This window comes from Rhinopithecus roxellana, chromosome 7 (assembly GCF_007565055.1).
Source record: "Rhinopithecus roxellana isolate Shanxi Qingling chromosome 7, ASM756505v1, whole genome shotgun sequence".
NCBI classification, from domain to species: Eukaryota; Metazoa; Chordata; class Mammalia; order Primates; family Cercopithecidae; genus Rhinopithecus; species Rhinopithecus roxellana.
The window spans coordinates 75,526,557-75,546,906 of record NC_044555.1 but is presented as its reverse complement, the minus strand read 5'-3'; the positions used below and the strand labels follow the sequence as shown (position 1 = coordinate 75,546,906).

General features: G+C 44.3%; 1 protein-coding gene across 1 annotated transcript in view; it reads right to left on the bottom strand.

The window, feature by feature from the left end:
* Positions 1–20,350, bottom strand: part of WWC3 (WWC family member 3) — a 129,037-nt gene that overhangs the window by 35,665 nt on the left and 73,022 nt on the right. Inside the window, exons 6-8 of the mRNA XM_030933956.1 lie at positions 17,592–17,721; positions 14,090–14,239; positions 10,090–10,163 (exon numbers count right to left, since the gene is read on the bottom strand). Coding sequence (XP_030789816.1) covers positions 10,090–10,163; positions 14,090–14,239; positions 17,592–17,721 — 354 coding nt within the window. The remainder of the gene's footprint in view (positions 1–10,089; positions 10,164–14,089; positions 14,240–17,591; positions 17,722–20,350) is intronic.

The window sequence follows — 20,350 nt, the reverse complement described above, 5'->3', positions numbered from 1 at the left end:
ATCAAGGCTGGCTTCCCACCTTCTGGGTCTAGACCTCAGAATCTTTCTCTACACTATGAGCCATGTGGATATCCCCAATTGACTAGCATTGCCACACATGTTAAAACCTGCCACCCAGCCCTGTGCCAAGTCAGGCTCCACCTAAACTAGACACGAGCACACGGACTCATGAGGATTGGGAATGACTCCCTCTCTAGCCACCAAACGAATCTGAAAACCCACAGTTAAGGAAAGAAATGGGTACACAAGTTATAGTTTAAATGTATGCATTTTACTCAAGTCCACTTCAACAAGGTATAGACACTAGTTGAATGTCAGTAGCTTTATTAGGTAAGTTATTTTCTAACTTAAAACTAATTTCCGGAAAATGTGTTGGAAGATGGTGCCAAACCATGTCACCAGAAAAACTAATGACAGAGGCAGCTGAACAGGGCTAGGAATCCAACTGGGCTTAAGTGTCCACCTATGTCTAATTGGTGTAATTAAAATTTATGGCAGTCATATACCCAAAGCCCAAGGAAAATATACTCCAAGCAAACCCACAAATAAGTCAGTGCTAAATCAGACATTATACCCAATGACATTTCTGGAACATTCTACAGTAGACCAAGACAAGAAATAAATATAAAAGATGAAGAACAATGAGCAAGTCTGTGTCCTCATACTTTTTTTTCATTTCCATTTATCTGATCCACAGGAAAGTCTATCTGAGCCCAGCTAAATTTTGCCCAACCATTTTGTACTCCTACTAATTATCATACATATAATATAAACAGACGTATTTTACAAAGCACTCCTTTTGAGTTTTCTGAGCCTTAAATATGAAGAGATCAAGATTCCATTTGAGTCTGCCAGCTCTAGGTTAGCGGCCAGCTGCTAGCCTACTACACTTTCAGCAGCTAGGATTCAAGCTGCTGAAGGTGGCAAAAGATCCAATTCCGGATAATCACACCCTTTCCAGGAAAATCTCAAGTAATATGCACTATCAGAAAAAAAAAGAATGAGGAAAAAAATGAATTATAGGAGGGAGGAGAGGCAAAGGGCAAGTTTCAAAAGACCTGTCTGCTGCAGGCATAAAGAAACAGAGCAGCAGCCCAAATTAAACCATGCCCTGTCACTTCCCACATCTGGCAGGAAAAATATGCAAGGACACATGGCAAGGTACGACCTCTCCAGCAGAAATAAAATCTGGATGAGGCTGACTTCTTGCAACCCATCTGGAAATGTTTGGGCTGTGCTGAACACCAGGCAAACATTTCTGTGCCTAAGAATTGTGGGGTTTAATAAAATTTCAAAACAATGCAACAATGCAAACAATCTCATCTTCATTTCAGAGCTATATATGAATCTAGAAGAAACTGGAATATATTGGAAAGTTCAATTTCTTTCTTTGTTCCCATGTTCTAGGTGTGAACATTTGGGACCTGCTTCAGCTAGGTCGAGAGAGGCACATCTGTCTGTCTGTCTGTACTGGAAGCCAAAGCACTAGGATTCCTTCAACAATCGATTGTTCTTAAGTCCCTGTGAGACAGACAAGACGGCTCTGCCTTTAAAACCGTATGATTTGTCTACCTTGCCATGGGCCGGAAATGAGCCATCTGCAAGGAGTATCTTTAGTAGTTAGGTTTACTTGAAGGAACAGACTTCCTGCCTCAGGCTAAACACAGATGTACTGAGTTTCAGTGCACCTTCTTCTACATCCATGCCAAACAGCTGATCCACCGGTTGGAGCCTCGCTCCTGTGAGTGCTGTTGTTCCAATTTTGGGTATTAAAGGAAAAACAATTTCCAGAGAGGCTTTTCTTTGAAATATCATTTCAGTGAAATTAAATACACGGAAGTAAAGCAAGGTCATGGTTAAAGTTTGCAAAAAAATAACTTTCCCAAGTTTTTTAAAAGAGAACTAATAGCAGCTTAAAATTAGAGAGGATTTTTTTTTTCTGTGAGTCAACTATATTCTTCAGTGATTCTTATTTCTGAGGGGTAATGAATTTTATGGCCTATATAAAATCTCTCCCGAATGCCTTTAAAAGCCTTAAAATATATGTCCCCGTGTCCTGATAGTGAAGAAAGCAAATGTTCAATCAAGCATGCAGGTTTCTTATTTATTATGTGATTCCCAAATTCTATTCCCTGAGCAGGTCTAATGTAGACAGACATAAAATATGAATCATTTTTCCCTTATGATTTTTGCCCTAACACTTTTCTGTTACAACCCAGGCACCATTAAACCATGAACGAAAACCTGCATTTACGCCGCAGAAACTATTTAGACTCTCACAATTCACATGAAAATCTCAAATACGATTTGCATTTTTATAGGAAAACAATGCATTTTTAATAATAAAAAGTTCTGAGGCATATCAAGAATAATCCCCAATTATTTGAATTTATACCAAAAATCTGCAGTCTACAATATCATTTTTCATGTTCCTAAAATCCTGCTGCTTTCTGGAATAGCAAGCAGAACTCCGGACATCCCACGGTGATGAGTCGTGAGGGATCCCAATGGCACATTCCAGGGCGCAGTGTCAGCTTAGAGCCTCATACCTCCAGATTGCAATTATGGCTACAGGTTTGATACTTCTTACATTTTCTCTTAGTTTTCTTGTTGTAAATACCCATTTAAATAAAAAGCAAAGGTTAAAGAAAACATCAGCTGAAATGTAAGTCAGATGGACAATGAAATCACTTCAGCTGATTGAACTAAACCAGCGTTCATTCTACTCAACTCTTTATTGTCAGAAGTTTGAGAAGTCTAAATCTAGAATATCTGGGATAAGAAAGGTCTACTAATAGACCAATATCTCACCCCGTCCTCAGATTCCCAGCCCTGACATCTTCTCCCTTTCCAACAGACAGATCTTCAGAGAGTAACTTCATCAAATAAAAAGCAGCGAGTCTACAGGCTTCTTCACGTTGACCAGAATAGGGAAGACAGAGCCGTAGTGGCAAAGATGCTTTTCCTTATTTCTCACAACTGTGCCCCACCCCTAAAACCCAGATACGAAGTCATTTGAGAAATGAAGAAAAAATCCAAGTGATTGATCAAATTCAACTGGAATCATAACACTACACTGATCCCCGACAACGGATGAACAGCAGGACTGATCCTGGCAACAAAAACTAAGAGGCAGAGAAACTGGATGGACCGAATGTTTTGTTCCTATCTGGACTGAGAGTGTTTCTATGGTAACAGCTACAGTTTGTGCACAGTTCTGGAACAAGTGCTCTTAAGTTCAAAATAAGGAGCCATCTGCGTCATCGGGATTGCTTCAAGAAGACTTGCTCTTTCAACTTCACTTTTAAAATTTCTGAAATTTTTAAATCAGTAATGTGAATATTCCTATCATTAGGTCTGCCTCGGGAATCTGAAGAGGCATTCCTGAGGCAAGATGCAAGCAGTCCTTTTGGTACAGTTCACAGGACCCACAGTTGAAAACACAAAACTGGTCATCATGACAGTGGTCGTTTGGCCAGAGAATTCTCTAGAAATCATACCACCCACTCAGAATTATGAGTTCCACTTCCACAAACTTCCTTTAAATCCGAATATATATGAAATCCAGCTGGGTGGGGTGGCTCACACCTGTAATACCAGTACTTTTGGAGGCTGAGGTGGGTGGATCACTTGAGGCCAGGAGTTCAAGACCAGCTTGGCCAACATGGTGAAACCCTGTCTCTACTAAAAATACAAAAATTAGCCTGGCGTGGTGGCATGTGCCTGTAATCCCAGCTACTCAGGAGGCTGAGGCACAAGAATTGCTAGAACCCAGGAGGCGGAAGTTGTAGTGAGTCGACAACACGCCACTGCACTCCAGCCTGGGTGATAGAGTGAGATCCTGTCTCAAAAAAAAAAAAAAAAAAAAAAGAAAAAAGAAAAAGGGAAAAAAAAAAGGAAAAAAAATCTGAATATATATATGAAATCCCTCATTGTCCAGAATTCGGCAGTTTTGACAATTTCCCACACCTTAAAAACAATCTCAAATATATATGTGCAAGGAAAGACCTCCAAAATGCCTAAGGCATAAACTTCTCCACCATTCAGAAGTGGCAAAGCACAGGAGGTTCTGCAGAGGATATACATGATGGTTCACTTTGTGTGTCAACTTGCCTGGGCTATCGCTTGCCCAGATAGCTGGTAAAACATTATCTCTGAGTGTGTCTGGGAAGGAATTTCTGGAAGAGATAAGCATGTGAATCAGTGGACTGAGCAAAGAAGGTCCACCCTCACCAATGTGGGTGGGCACCATCCAATTCATTGAGGGACTGAATAGAGTAAAAGGGTGGAGGAAGGGTGAATTCGGTCTCTTCTTGAGCTGGGACATCCACCTTCTGCCCTCAGACACCAAAGCTCCTGGTTCTCAGGCCTTCAGACTCTGGGACTTACACCATGACCACCCACCCACCCACCCACTTCAAACCCCACCCCACCCCCAGTTCTCAGGCCTTCAGACTTGGACTGAATTACACCACTGGCTTTCCTGGGTCTCTGGCTTGCAGATAGTGGGACTTCCTGGCCTCCATAATTGTGTGAGCCAATTCCTATAATAAAACAATCTCTCTCCCTTCTCCTCCCTACCCCCACTGTTGTTGGTTCTGTTTCTCTGCAGAACCCTAATACAGTAGGGAAGCTAAGCTTGCAGGGTGAAATGATTTCAGGAATGAGAGCTGGGAGATTAATGTCCAAGGGCGAAGTAGCAGAACGAAAAGACGACACTGAATAGTGGCACTAATATAACAGAAGTTCACCTAGGCAAGAGAAAAGGGCACATGATGTCCCTTAGGCTCCGAATAAGGGGGCAGGGAAGAACACATTATTCTTTGCTAACACTGCCACTAAGAGCAACGTGTTCTTTTTCATGCTTTGGTGGGTTGATGGGGGTACATGATGCCTTCCTGCTCACGGCACACCACTTCTCCAGGGACAGTCACAGGGATTTCAGGGACATTGTGTCCCAGCCTGATCAAGGGGGCCGAGGAAGAGACCATGGACAGGACCTCAAAGCCACCATGCTTTGCCTGTGGTGCTCAGCACCTGGCTTCTGGAATGTTAATGTTTGTTCTACAAGAATGAGTTCTTGCCAGAGAACCACTTGCCACTGCTCTCTCCCCAAGTCTATATCGTTCTACTCACGTGCCTCACTTAGAGGCAGTCCAACAGAACACTCTGAAAACGCCATCGTAATGAAATCGCTGATCTGGTGCTGGGGAGACCTGATAACATCAACCCTTCCTAGTCTTCCGTCTGTCTACAGGGTTGGGCAGAGGGGAGCCAAGGCTGTCCTGACAACGCTACAAGGTATGTAAAGTCTAGGGCCTTGCCCGGGCTGCTGAGGGTTATGTGACCTACAGCTGAGTAGTTCACACGGCAGGCATGCACTTACTGGTCAAGCCTCAGCTATAGGAACCAATGTGGAATGACTGGAGGCAGAAACAATCACGCCAAGGGGACTGGAGACGTGCACTGCCGCATCAGGGAACCAGAGCCAGGAGGGAGCTGCAATCAATGACTCAGTGAACTGCAATCTCCGCTGCAGACTCCACCGACAAGGACACTTCATGGATGTTTCTAAGCAGCTTCAAGTCCACTGAAAACACCAAACTCATGGTCAAAACCAAGATCTGCCTTTCAAATGACCTTCCACTTTACTGTGAGCCTCTGGGAAACCCTGTTGAGGGCCATCCTCCTCCTTTAATTCCAGGGAGAGCACCATCTCTGTCACACGTTCCCCAGGCCAGTCCAATTTAAGAAAGGGGATGTGCTGACAGCAGGAATGTAGGACTGCCAGCTTTTTATTTTGCCAAGTAAAGACTTTGGAAAAAACCAATTCACATCAACGATCATCATTAGTTCATTAAGAGAAAGATGTTTTAACAGAAAAATATATATATATTAAAATATGTATGTTAAATACATACTATAAATATAATATATAATATGTATTAAATATATATTAAACATATATATTAAATATATTATATATGTATATGTATGTATGTATGTATGTATGTATATCTGAGAATGAGAGAGTTCTTTGAATGCAAAACAGCAAGTCGGCTTTAGGAAAACCTGCTCCTGGCCCTCCTTTTGCCCGTGCACTGTGGACCAAAGACACCTCAGGCTGGGCTTGGGAAGCAGAGGCCTGCCTGCCAGTCAATGGTACCACTCCCTTTTCGTTCCTTCACAGCCACTGGGCCTGTGGAGACAAGTGTCTTCTCAGGTATTTCCTCTTCTTGTCTCCTCCAGCCCCAGCCATCCTCTTTCGGACCTTTTACTACACCCCTCTGGCCAGTCTCATCCTCGCCAGGCCTTTGACAGGACTTCCTCAGGCTCAGTCCTGGCATCTCCTCCTTTCTCCCTGTGTTCTATCTCCTAAGGTGAGCCCAGCTGCTCGATGACTTCATCTCTATGCCATCTGGGTTCCTCCAATGGCCCTCTCCACATACCACCATCTGAATGGCTCACACGTAACCTTCCCAACTCAAAGGTCCCAGCATGCCCAGGAATTCTGACCCCTCTTTCAGGGCATCGTGGCCCCCATGCCGTGGCCTCCCTCCCTGCTCACGCATCCTCCCTTCCAGCCTGGCTGGCCTTTGCTCTACAATTCCAGGCCAGTCCAGCTGCTGCAGACTGACACCTCACCCCCACTCCTGACTCCCACTCTTACCTGAGAAAGCCCATTCCCAATTGATGGGCGACTGAAATCCCAGCACTCCTTCAGGGCCCACCTCCAATGCCACTTTCTCCTACCCCCAAGGAGAGGACTGATTATGGAGTTCAAAGGCTAGTAGCTCTTTTGAATGTCCATGAAGGCCCAGAACTGTGAGTCTGGATCGGTGTGTTGACGTATCACACCTTGAATATAGTCCTTGAAAGGGAGAGACAGTTCCCTGCCTACCTTAGATCCCTAAAAGCACCCATGTCTTGAAGCCCTTTCCCTTCTCAAGTCAAGGCGAGAGACCCCAAGGCTCACACCTGGATGGAGGTTTCGGGAAGGGACCCAGGAGCAGAGCGGTTGGCCTGGAGCTGACCTGGCCCCAGGACTGCCCTGGCTTGCCCAGTCCCAGGGGCAAAGGCCAAACAGCAAACGTAATCACACGGGACCCTCATTTACTCATTCAATAAATATTCACCGAGTATGTAGCTGCTGGGCTTACAGCAGTGACCTACAATCTCTGTACTCATGAGGGTTATTTACATTTTCACAGGGAGAGACAGGCAGTAAGAAAGTAAACACTGGTTAGGTAATAACATTTGCTCAGCCAATCAGGGGGACAGGGGTGAAGACAGGGTGGTGCGATTTTATTCAGGATGGTCAAGGAAACCTCTCTAACAAGGTGATCAAAAGGAGAGCAGAGGTCATACGAAAATTTGGAGAAAAGCCACCCCATTCCAGGCAGAGAAGACAGAACAGGCCAAGGGCACTGTATGAGTTTGTTCTTTTCTGCCCCAAATTACCACAGTTTAATGGCTTAAAGCAACACCTATTATTCCCTTACAGTTCTGGAGGGCAGAAGTCGAAAATGGGTCTACAGGGCTGCGTTCCTTCTGGAGGCTCCAGGGGAAAATCTGTTTCTTTGCACCTTCCAGCTTCTAGGAGCTGCCCGTGCTCCTTGGCTCCTGGCCCCACACTATTCTGACCTCTGCTTCCAACCTCACATCTCCTTCTCTGCTGCTGACCGTCCTGTCTCTCTCTTATGGGGACCCTTATGATGACACTGGGCCCACCTGGACCATAAAGGCTCATTTCCCCATCATCTCAGGATCCCTAATCTAATTATGTCCACAAAGTCCCTTTTGCCATGGAAAGCCACATCTTTACAGGCTGTGGAGATCAGGATGCAGACACCTTGAGGGACCCTCATTCTGCCAGCTGCACATGCTAGCTCAGGAGCTGGCTCGGTGGGACTGAGGCCCAGTGGGAGGCCCGAGGGGCTGCTCAGTGCAGGCTTGAACATCGAGGGGCCGACTGGCTGGAGCAGGGTGAGTGGGGAGCGGGCTGATGCCTGTGAGTCAGTAGGCCATCTGCTCGTGTAGGCCCCTTGTTGTCCACACATTGTAGAGATTCAGGAGCAAGACAGGAAGAAGCCCCAGGGCAAGGTTTCTGGACCTCGGCACTGTGGCCATGCTGGGCCAGGTAAGCCTTTGTTGCGGGGGCCATCCTGTGCACAACAGGATGTCAAGCGGCTTCCCTGGTCCCTGCCCACTAGATGCCAGCAGCACCTGCCCTAGAGTTGGGACACCTAAACATGTCTGCAAACACTGCTGGAGGTCTCCTGGAGGGTGAAGACCTTGCTCCCTGTGTGGAGCCCCACTATGCTAGTGGGAAAAGGACAGGTAGCACCTGTGCAGGCCCACCCAGGTGGAGTTTAAAAGACATCTCTGGTTTTTAAATGCTCCAGCACAGCCCACAGAGGCATTTCTGAGATGCCGCTACTGTCACTGGAAGGCTGGACCTTCCTCTGTAGCTGCGGTGCATTTCCTAACAAGGTTCTGGCCATCTTGAAACAATATGGTATTTTATTCAAAAGAACTGATGAAGTACCATGCCTGCCCCTTGGATAATTTTCTTAAATACTCAACTTTTCACCCAAATGTATTATCCCAACATTTAGAAGGTTACTCACCGTATACTGGCACCATCTCTAGAAAACAAATAAATCACTTGCTATGTCTGGTAAATGTCACAGCCAAACACATAACAATCATGTTCCTAAGTGTAGCAACAATCTATTTGCTGAGTTTAATCCAGCACAGCAAATTCCAGCACCCACACTCTGCAGTTCCACCAGAAACAGGCAAGAGCAGAGAAATGTTCAGAAGAGACAATCGCTCCTCACAAACTCTGGCAGACTAAAGAGAAGGAAGGCATGATAAATGAAGAATGCCACCACAAAGACAACCGGTATTGGCAAATGAACCTGGCACTGTTCTGTGAGGAAATTCAAAGCCCACCATGAGTCCACCCTAAAAAGCCAAGAGGCACTGGTTAGAAAACCTCCTAGAAAACAGAAGGTCCATGTCCGTTTCAGTTGGCCCTGGAGCACTGAATCATATGATGTGCTTTTGTTACTATTTTTACATTTTTTAAAAAGCCAACAAAGTAGCTTTCCAGACATCCATGAATGGTGCAGTGTGCTGAGCAGGCCTAACTGTTTAGCTTCCAGAAAGAACTCCCTCACTCCACCCTACATTCTTCTATTCTGCTCTCCCTGCCCCCCATGATAATATTTCATTTGTGACTCAAGAAACTTGTTTTAAAAAGATATGCTTGATACTTTTCTGAAGCACTTATTTGGAAATAATTTGGTTTTAAGACTCTTTCCAGAAGGCACAAACGAGAGAAAGTCTCTAAAAAAGAGAATACAAAAGCCAGAGAGGATAAGAATATTGAAAACAGGAGTCCTGCGCAGGTGAGGAGACGTGTGGCGCCCTGAAATACTATACCATGCGAGGGTTTGGAAGCCTCTCAGCTTTGTCCATGTCTGAGGATGAAGACTGGGAGGGAGGGAGGGAAGTGAGGAAAGAGAAACACAAGCACACAAAGTGGGTCAAGCCGCAATTTGCAGGAGGCCAACGGTTTGTGACACAGGACAACATACATGGAATGAAATCAATTAGGTACTGCTCACCTGCTGACCTAATGCTTATTGAATGTCTTCTAACCAAGATACATGGCTTTGCCCATTAGCCTATGGAGTTAGAAGCCACACATATAAAAGATCAAGTGGTTTCACTTATGATACCCTCCAGAACTGATGCTCGGTCTACTGGAAGGAGGGAAGGGAAGGAGGGGTAGAGGTTCTGAACTACCAGGGATGATGACGCCAAAAAAGTTTCTATTCTTAGGGAATCACGTCTGTATCACTGTTTGCAATATTGCAAATTTCACATTTTAAATGCACTTGAAATGTTGTCATATGTATGTATTAAGCTACATGTAAATGAAGATCCTTGACTTGATATTCTATCAAACGCTGTTCTCCGATCAGACGTGGACAATCACACACAGGAACTCTGCCACGCCTCCTTCCACAGGAGAAAGTAAGTAAGCAGAAGGCGAGGTTGGATAAAAGCGCTCCTTACCTCTTTCTGGCTTCTTCATACTGCCAATTAAGTCTGACTCGGTCTACAAGTCTTGTTTTATCATCAAAGACGAACTTTCCAGAACAGAAGAGAGAGAGAAAAAAGAAAGGAAACGCATATTAAAAACATATTTCCAAAATAGCAACTTCACTTAAACTTTCGGCAGCAATGAGAAATACTCTTAATCTCTTTCACTTTCAATCTGTGCAAGGTCTGGAAGGAAACACCGAATAACCCTTTGCGGCCGCCCCTGGCTGTGGAGCGGGGAGGGGGAAGGGAAGACTCTTGCTTGCCGAAACTGGTAGGGTTTTTTGTTTTTTTACAGCAGCAGCATATCTATCTATTCTGTAATTCCAAACAACAACCACAATTTAGGTTTTAAAAGAAGTAGGAAATTACTTAGAAAAAGTTGATACAAAGGCAAAAACCAGTCATCCCATTTTGTGCAGTCCATTCTCTAATTCCTCAGTAAACATAAAATAATGATGTTCTACTCAGAAGCCCCACGGTCTGAGGCAGCTGGACTCGCTGTGAGGTATGGGCTGGTGGACGCCTTCTGATGCCACAAGGCGTGTTAAAGAATCAAGGGCAAAAGGAAAGCAAGCAAGGTCTCAAAAAGCCACAACTCGGGAAGCACCAATATAGAGTTAGCCTCTAAATGCAGTGCTCCATGACGAGTAGATGTACTTAAATATTTTCGTACCAGTTACATTGACGGCAACAAAATCCTACGCAAAACAAAATAAAAAGACATGTACAGGAAGTAACTGTAGTACATTTTGGTTAATTCCTCATTCCTGCAAATATTCATACAACTCCAGTTTCAATAAATCAGCTCCATCTGTTGATGTGACCTTACTAGACCACATATTATGATCACCAAGTCTTTGTTTTTGAAATAATTTCCCATCAACAAGTATCTGAAAATATTCAACTTGAATGATTAGCAATGAATTTATCGATATGAGTTTTGATCTATGTTGATGAAAAATTTCTTTGCAAATTTATTACCTTGAATGGCAAGATGAAAAAGTGCCTTACAAGGGACTGAGCATTCTCCAACCAGAATGACAATTGTTCATGGTTTCTTTATTTGAGACAGGGTCGGTCTCACACTATTGCCCAGATTAGAATGCAGAGGGGCAATCACAGCTCACTGCAGCCTCAACCCCTTGGGCTCAAGCGATCCTCCTGCCTCAGCCTCCCAAGTGGCTGGGACTACAGGCATGAGCCACCACACCTGCCTAATTTTTGGTTTGTAGAGATGGGGTTTCACCATGTTGCCCAGGCTGGTCTTCAACTCACGGGCTCAAGCAATCTGGCCAACTATGGCCACCTCAGCCTCCCAAAGTGCTAGGATTACCAGCACGAGCCACCGTGCCTGGCCACAATTATACATGTCTAAATGGCCTCATCCAATGCTCCTCTCCAGCTTCCTCAGTATAAATGTATTTAAGTGGCAGTGCCACAGCTCCAAAAACTGTCCACAGTGGAGATGACTACTTGCCATTTCAGTCCCCTCTTTATTAGTGACCCCACAACCAACTCTTCATCAGGATCAATAAACATCATCTCTCCAACCTCTTCTCAAAGCTGTATGCACCTCACTCTAAGCTTTGTTTCTGTACTCTTCTTTGAGAATTAAATAGACATTTTAGTGAAAAGAAAGGACAGCCAAATGGATCCAAGAGACTCCTGCTTCAGAGTTCCTATGCAGCCCTACAGCGTGTGCAACCCTGTGGCTGCAAATCTCCAGTCTCAAAAAGCACGTCTGATATACAGCAATACCCACCCCACAAAACAGACTCAACACAAGCTCAAAGTGAGGTAGGCAGACTTCTAAGATGGCCCCCAATGACCTCCACTCCTGGGATTCTCCCCGTGTGAAATTCCCTCCCCTTGAGAATACACTGGGTCTACAACTTGACTATAACCAAGCAAAGGTGATGGGAAGTCACTTCTGTGAATAGGTTACAAAAGACTGTGACTTCCACCTTGCTAACGGACTCTCTCAGCTGGCACACTTTGATGAAGCAGACTGCCGTGCTGGAGCAGCCCACGTGGCAAGGAACTGAAGCCCTCAGTCCAGCAACTTGTGAGGAACTGAATCCTGCCAACAATCGCATGCGCTTAACAGTGGCTCCTCCCCCAGGTGAGATTTTGGATGAGACCACAGCCCTGGCTGACACCTTGATTGCAGGTTCCTGAGAAGCCCTGGAGCAGAAGACCTAGCCCAGTCTCCTGGACCACATCAAGCATGAGATAATAAAGGAGTGTTGTTTTAAAAGGCTAGGTTTTGGGGAAATCTGTTTTGCAGCAATGGTTAGCTAATACAGTCATAGCCTTTTGATCTATTTTTCTATAATAACATGATGCGGTTTCTTAGAAAGTACAGGGGTTTAGGGATGAGAAATGTTTCAAACCCAGACCTGCCTCTCCTCAGCTACAAGACCTTAGGTAACCTGGTATCTCGGTCTCCTGCACATCACACAGGATGAGAACAACTACTTAAACTGAGATAACAGCTACGAAACTGCTGACCCAGGGTCGACCCCAGTAAACTGCAGGGGCTCATCAACAATGAACAGCGACTGCTCAAGTAGCATAACCAGCCACCATCCCTCAACTGACATTTTTAGAAGGGTTGACCTAAATCACTGGAGAACCTTCTATCTTAACTGTTTCTCTCAAACTAAATTCTAATTCTAACCTTACAATAAGCAGCAATGAATTATTCACGAATTCAATGAGTACTGTACTTGTTTCCTTCCCTCACTCCAAAATCTTTAGGCAAAAATGCCAAACAATTTTGAATTACAGATTCTCCTCTGTGTGTTACAGATGGTGACCATATTCTTTCATCCAAAGAAGATGCCTAGTCAAAAATGGCCAAGTGTATGTTTGGAACAACGTGGACAAATTTGAAAATAGGACTGTTCCAGGACACCCAAGACATAAAGGGCCATGATTTCCTACATTATACTCCCCTCAAAGAGGCACTAGTTGCCAAGATTTCAAAATATTAATTAGCTAATTATTTAAAACTCAGAGCTCTCCATCAATTATTTTTTCTCCTTTTGTTGCTTTCCTTTTATTTATTTTATTTCGGTGTGGGAGGGGGTGGCACTGTGCATTCCATTGATACCTCATCTTTACTTAATAATCCTTAAAAAAAGAAGCTCTTTAAACTGCTTTTCCATTTGGTAACAAATTAATGTCAAGCTTCACTCAATGATATTAGAATAGTAGTGTCTTTGAATATCCACCACCCTGTTTCAAATGGTGATCTTCCCAACTCTGTTTCTGTAGCTAACTCAAGGCTTCACTAATTAACAAAAGAGGCATTATGACAGTCTTCCAAGTCTCAAACAAAATGACTTTTAATTCAGTTCAATTTCCTGACATTCTTTCAGAAGAGTAAGAAACAGCAATAAAGTAATACCCAAGGAGGCACAGCTACAAAGCCTTTGGAAATCAGTGGTCTAAGGCAGGAATCAGTAACTATGGCCTTGGGGCCAAATTCAGCCAACTGGCTGTTCTGTAAGTGAACGTTTGAGCAGCTCGAGGCCCTAACCTTACATGCTTGCAAGGTACCTCTGTCATGGCTGCACGTACACTGCAATGACAGGGTGGGGCAGTTCCAGCAGAACTACCTGCAAAGCCTAAAATAGTGACTAGATTTACTATCTGGCCCTTCACAGAAAAGGTGTGGGGACCCATGCTCTAAAAAGTCATATGTCTGTCAAAAGAACAGTGAAACTCAACTCTCACAAGGAGTCTGTCGCTTATAAGAGTCCCAATCATAAAGGCAGCAGTAATAAGCAATTCAATTGTATCACACAGCTGGATGTGAGACACAATACTTTTTCTTCAAACTTAATGGCACAAAAGTGAAGGCATTTCTTAAGTGAACATGGAAAATTACACCAAACCAGTGATGGCAACACTGAAGCAGCCCTTCCCTCTCCCAGTGCATTTCTCCCCCTGGGCGCGCATATACCTCCCCGATTATATCGGTCTGGGAGCCGGCATCGCAGAACTGCTGGGGTAGACCAGCATCGCCAGGCACGCCTGCATGGTGAGGGAAGTCCACTAGAGAGTCGGTAACGGAGCAGCTGTTCTTGAAGCTATCAGTCAGCTTGGCCAGGCTCTGGAACAGAATGAGACAAGCTCTTTGAACGGAGATGGCGATGTGTCTCTTTCCTCCAGAAGTGGTCCTCTCATTTGTTTTAGGTCTGCTGCTTTATTTATTACTGAACAGTTGCCCCACCTGACCCCCATGCTCATTAGATTTCACATAAATGCCCTTCATCACAGGCACCTCTAATAAAATTGTTAGTCATTTAAATCACATTGTAACTAAGTTCCCCTGGCAGCATGTGAATAAAATAGAGGACAATTATGGTACCATTTTTACTGGTTCTTAAACCTTCGTGTTTCCTAAAGAAAAAAATAAGTATTTCTATCAAAAATGTAAATGAGTCTGACAGAGATGAATGTCGCCTTGGGATTGTTACAGAGGAAACACAGGGAAGGGGAAAACAGCTCCCAGACAATGTTTACTTTTTTTTTTTTTTTTTTTTTTTCAGTTCTTTGAGTTGCTGTTTTAGCTTACGTATTTTCATAAACCTCATTTTTCAGTCATAATTGTACATGGTCAAAAGCAATCTCATATGTATGTTGGTTTGCCAAAAATTAAAGTATGCATTCTGGCACATGAAATCTCTCTGTGTGACAGTTTTAAGCAGAAATCAGAAAATCTGAAGTTTTTTTTGTTTGTTTGTTTGTTTTTTAGAAAGGGTCTCACTCTGTCACTCAGGCTGGAGGGCAGTGGCACAATCATAGCTCACTGTAGCCTCGACCTCCTGGGCGCAAGCGATCCTCCCACCTCAGCCTCCTGAGTACTTGGGACTACAGGTACGCCACCACACCCAGCTAAACTTTTGTTTGTTTCTTTGTTTGCTTTTGTAGAGACCAGGTCTCACTATGTTGCCTGGGCTTTTCTCAAAGTTCTGGGCTCAAGCAATTCTCCTGCCTCAGCCTCCCAAAGTGCTGGCATTATAAGCATGAGCCACTGCATCCAGCCAAAAATCAGATTTTTGACCATTTCTTTTAGACTTCTGAATATATTCACTTTCAGCAAATTTTACTGGACACCAGAATCAAAAATGCCCAAGTGCAGTAGAACTCACAAAACTGGCTTGAGATTGAGATGAAGCCTTCTTGGGAGGGGTCAATATTGTTAAGTTCACATAAGAAAGGTAAAACAACTTATTTAACCTGGATAGAAGAGGACTCTGCCCGTGCCTCTTCCTGGAGCTTCTCAGAGTTTGAGAGGCTATGGAGACATCAAAGAAGGCGCTCGGGCCTGAAGCTTCTTCCAGCAATTCTATCTCTTGCCTCCATGGTGGGAACTCAAGCAAGGCAAATGAGTGGTTGGCCCTGGTGCTGCACAGGGTGGCCTCAGAGAGGCTGGGGCAGGCAGCCCTACTTGGCCTCATGGTGTAAAGCCTCTGTGTCTCCACCATGGAACACCACGTGGTTCAGCCTGGGGTGTCGGTGATGGGTAACAAACATGGGGCATCTTGTTTGATGTCAGCTGAGCAGAGATCTCAGTAAATGGTAGCTGTTCTCAGTGCTACCTGTGTGCCAAAAAAAAAATAAACTAACAATTTACCATTTACTTATCACAACCTGGAGAGGTCATCTGAAAATACAGATTCCTGGGCCCTGCCTCCAGAGATTCTAATTCAGTGAGTCTAGGGTGGGGCCTGGTAATCTGCATCTTAATAAGCACCGTGAGGACTCTCCGAAAGTCCCTCATGGCCTTGACCTTGGAAAGCACTGCCCAGGCAGGGTAGTTTTTTGTGCATCTGTCTCATTTTGCCTATGAGTTTGAGCTTTGCTTGTTCTGTCCTGTGGGTTTTATACTCTACAGAATCTAGACACATGCCAGCAAGCAGCAGGTGCTCACTTAGGGTAGCAGATGAAAAATAAAAACCATAACTGAAAGCACTGAATGCATTCCAGCACTTTACGTCATGAGGTCAAGCAGTGCTCCCTGCCTTGGCCTCTCTGAGGCCACCATGTGCAGCACTAGGGCCAGTCACTCAGATGTCTTGCTTGAGTTCCCCACCACGGAGGCAGATTTTTGTATTTGCAAAAATTCAACTTTTTCTAAAAATAACAGAAACTACAAGAGCTCAAGGGGAAAACAACATAAAGCAATATAAAACTACAATGATCCCAGCTACATATAATACAAATACACCCACAGAGTAAAATACTACGCAACCATCTCAAGGAAAGCAGCAGCTCTTTGTGTACAGATATGGGGAAAGGTAGGGGATATTGCTGTTAAGTGAGGAAGCTAGCGTGGAACAGTATCACAGTCCTGGCTTTGCGTGAGGGCAGCTAAACACGTATTCTCATTTTTGTGTGTCCGCATGAATGTTGGAAGGGTAGGCAAGAAGCTAATAAAGGTAGGTAGGGGCAGTAGGAGGATGGGGCAATAGCGAGACTTCTTATCATAGACCTTTGGAATTATCTTGATTATTGAACAATATAAATGTATCACCCATTGCTGTGGGTTGAATTATGTTCCCCCAGGAGATGTTCAAGTCCTAACCCCAGGAACCTGTGAGTGTGACCTTATTTGGAAATAGTCTTTACAGATGTAATCTAGTTAAGATCAGGTCATACTGGATTAGGGTGGGCCATTATCCATAACCGCAGGTTCCACATCTCCAGATTTAACCCACCGCAGATAGAAAATATTCGGAGGAAAAAAAACAACAAAAAAATAACACAAAGAAAAAACCAATGCAGTGTAACATCAATTTACATAGCATTTACACTGTAGGAGGTATTATAACTAATCTAGAGATGATTTACAGTATATGGGAGGCGCCAAGCGCAGTGGCTCATGCCTGTAATCCCAGCACTTTGGGAGGCCAAGACGGGAGGATCGCTCAAGGCCAGGAGTTTGAGACCAGCCTGGCCAACATGGCCTCTACTAAAAATATAAAAATTAGCCGGGCAAGATGGTGCACACCTGTGGTCCCAGCTACTCTAGAGGCTGAGGTGAGAGGATGGCTTGAGCCTGGGAGGTCAAGGCTACAGTGAGCCATTTTTGTGCCATCGTACTCAAGCCTAGGTGACAGAGATCCTGTCTCCAAAAAAAAAAAAAAAGAAAAGAAAAGTATACAGGAGGATTGTGCAGGTTATATGCAAATACTACACCATTTTATATAAGGGACTTGAGCATTCAAAGACTTTGGTACCCTGAGGGATGGGGGTGTGTCTTGGAACCAATCTCCCAAGGATACAAAGGGATGACTCTATACATACTTAACTACAGTGGGGGGTGCGTATGTGTGTATGCATGTGTGTGTGTATTATATATACATATATGTTATATATACAATAACTATATAACATGTAATGCATAAGTATATTAAAAACATCTTAAAATAAAACACATGAGCAGGCAGGCAGCTTACATGCATCAGGTCCCGCCTCTCCTTCTCGCCTGTGCAAATAGCCTTCTTGATGGTCCGGAGCTCACTCATGATAGCTTGCGCCTCATCCAGTTTGTAGCTGGTGTGAGTACTTGACATCTTACGATCAATCCTTGTTAAAACAAAAAAATCAATGTTATTTCACATGAGATCCTAGCATTCCATTAAACATACAACTATGAAAACCCGAAAGCTTCACAGAAAGGTAGAAACAGTTAAAAGTAATGTTTTGGCAAAGAAAAAGACCCCAAGGAAGCATCCCTCCTTCTGGTCGATGCAACACCCTTTGCTCAAGAGCACCCTGGGCAGGTGAAGACGTCCAAGTTGGGATGCCCACATCCTCCGCTAATGATCACGCAACAAGATTGCTTGCTTGAGTAATTTCCCGAGACTGTAAACTCCTCTCTCTGAGAAGAGGACATGTTTCGTTTATCCCCAGGTTAGTGGTCAAAATCTTTGTTAAATAAACATATGAATGAGATCTGTGTACAGGGAGAACATATGGGACACAGCAAGAAGTAGTGAGCTTTCGATAATGGTGCTTTGTACAAAAGCTGGAAACTCTTCTGTCTCCTATAACTCTGATTTCATTCTGGTTCTAATTTATTACTCACTCTTTCTCCTACCAAGTCCTCAATTCTTTCCTTCAATCCAAACACCCATCCAGGGAAAATGGCAACGTCCCTCCCTCCCTCCTTCCTCCCCTTCCTCCCACCATTCCTCCAAGCTTCCATCCTCCCAGCCAGCTCCTGTGCACACCAGGCCTGGGTCTGGGGTTGGACGCAGAGCACAGAACAAAACAAGACTTGGTTCTGCCTTCAAAGGGAGGTGGCCTCTGAAGCATGTCCTTTGTCACGTCCCCTACACCTGAGGCTCCAGCCTGGAAAGCCCTAAGGCTAAGGAACTTGAGAAACTTTGGTCCAGAGTAGCATGAATTCCTTCTCTGGAAAGCAACTAGCTTCTTTCAGGTTCCAAGCCTCCCAGTTCACAGGTTCTGGTTCTAACATTTCCCTCCATGTTATCCTAAAAACCTGGATCATTAACTGCCAGCCCCAACTCCCTTGCTTACCACTCACAGGAACCTCTGGCATGCTGGTGGGTGCGAGTAGCACCCAGCTCTGCCACTCACTGGCTGTGGGACCTGGGTGAGTCACTTTCCCTCTTTCCACCTGCTTCCTCCTGTCTCAAATGGGGACACTAAAAATACTTCTCCCATGGGATGGGCATGAAATTTAATTAGAAAATGCAAGGAAAGGGCTTGCTTGGCAGGAGGCCTGGCATATGGTGTTTGCGGTGATTGTTATTATCAGGATAACACAGAATCTCCTTACTCGTGGGAGAAAAAGTAAGTAACTTGCCAACTCTGGTATTTTATTATCATCAACAAATTCCTTGCCAAATATGTCACAACTCAAGCAAAACTCGGCACCCGGAGTCAACCTGAGCTATCAGCATCCACGGCCTAGGGCAAACAACACAAGCAGGAAGCCATTGCCTCCCTTTGAATAAGGTTCTGGGGCTCAGCAGCATTGCTGTGATTGCCACCAGCTACAAATAAAATATTTATAAACACTAGTCCTGAGTCCTGCCCCGAGGAGAGCAGACAGAGGCACACCATGCATGATGAATAGTGACACTCCTAAATGCTAACGTGGCCTGACCCTGCAGGCACTTCCATAATGGCTATTACAGACTTGTAGGTTTCTCAAACACACATTGCCTTGTCTGTTCCTACCAAGCACAAGTCTTTATTTATACATCTTTATTAAAAGGTACATATATCTTTAACTATAGAGTGCTCCATGCCAAAAGTTAAAGTAAGTGAGCATGAACTAAAGTTTGAGCTGTAGGCATATTTCTTCTTTTTATTCTGCTCTCATTAAATCCCTTCTTTCACAAAATAGTTCATTCAAATGATTGAGGTGGTAGAACAGTCTATGTCACCTGAGAGTCCCCGTGAGATTTGGCAATAAAATAGAAAAAGTTCCTAGCACAATACCAGCATGCCACTTGGTGGCTACTAAAATGTGGGAGCCAATAGCAAGAACGGTGACAGTAGGCATATAAACCCATTGTATATTTTCAAAACTCTTTTGTTTGTCCCTCAAAACCAGCCCCACTTCCACCAAAACAGCTGGCCTTCTCACTCACTGCTGGTAACTCACTGGGGATATTCACGGAAGGGCTACCTTGTACTTTCTTAGCTGTGACAGCTTCCCAACAAAAAATCAATGTAGTTCACCGAAATTTGCACAGGGGGCACTGTGTAGCTGAATGGTATGAAGGGAAGGACTAGAACCAGAAGTCTGCAGATAGAATGTGGCCCCAAAACCCAGTTGGTCATCAGAACAAATATAGACTCCAGGAGTCCCTGCTGAAGGTGAACCCCTACAGGTGGAACTAGGAGATTCAATGATCCATCAACCGGCTCCTAGAACAACCAGGTTGGATGAGCCTCTTATCACTCTCTACTTCAGGAGCTCAGGCTGGGGGTAAGGTCCCTTGGAGAGAGCCATTGTCTTTGAGGGATCTCAGAAACACCAAGACACATGATGTAGGAAATGTAAAACAGAAGCAAAGCCCATGTGTTTTTCTATTTCAGATGTTGTGTGGGGAACCAGGAGTCTTGAATGCAAGACAGAAATAAAAGGCCATACATCTCAAAGCACTGAGTCTTATTTTAAAGTAGTTCACCTATTAGGTGACAGGGTCTTGCTGCATGCTTGTCACCTCACTTAACC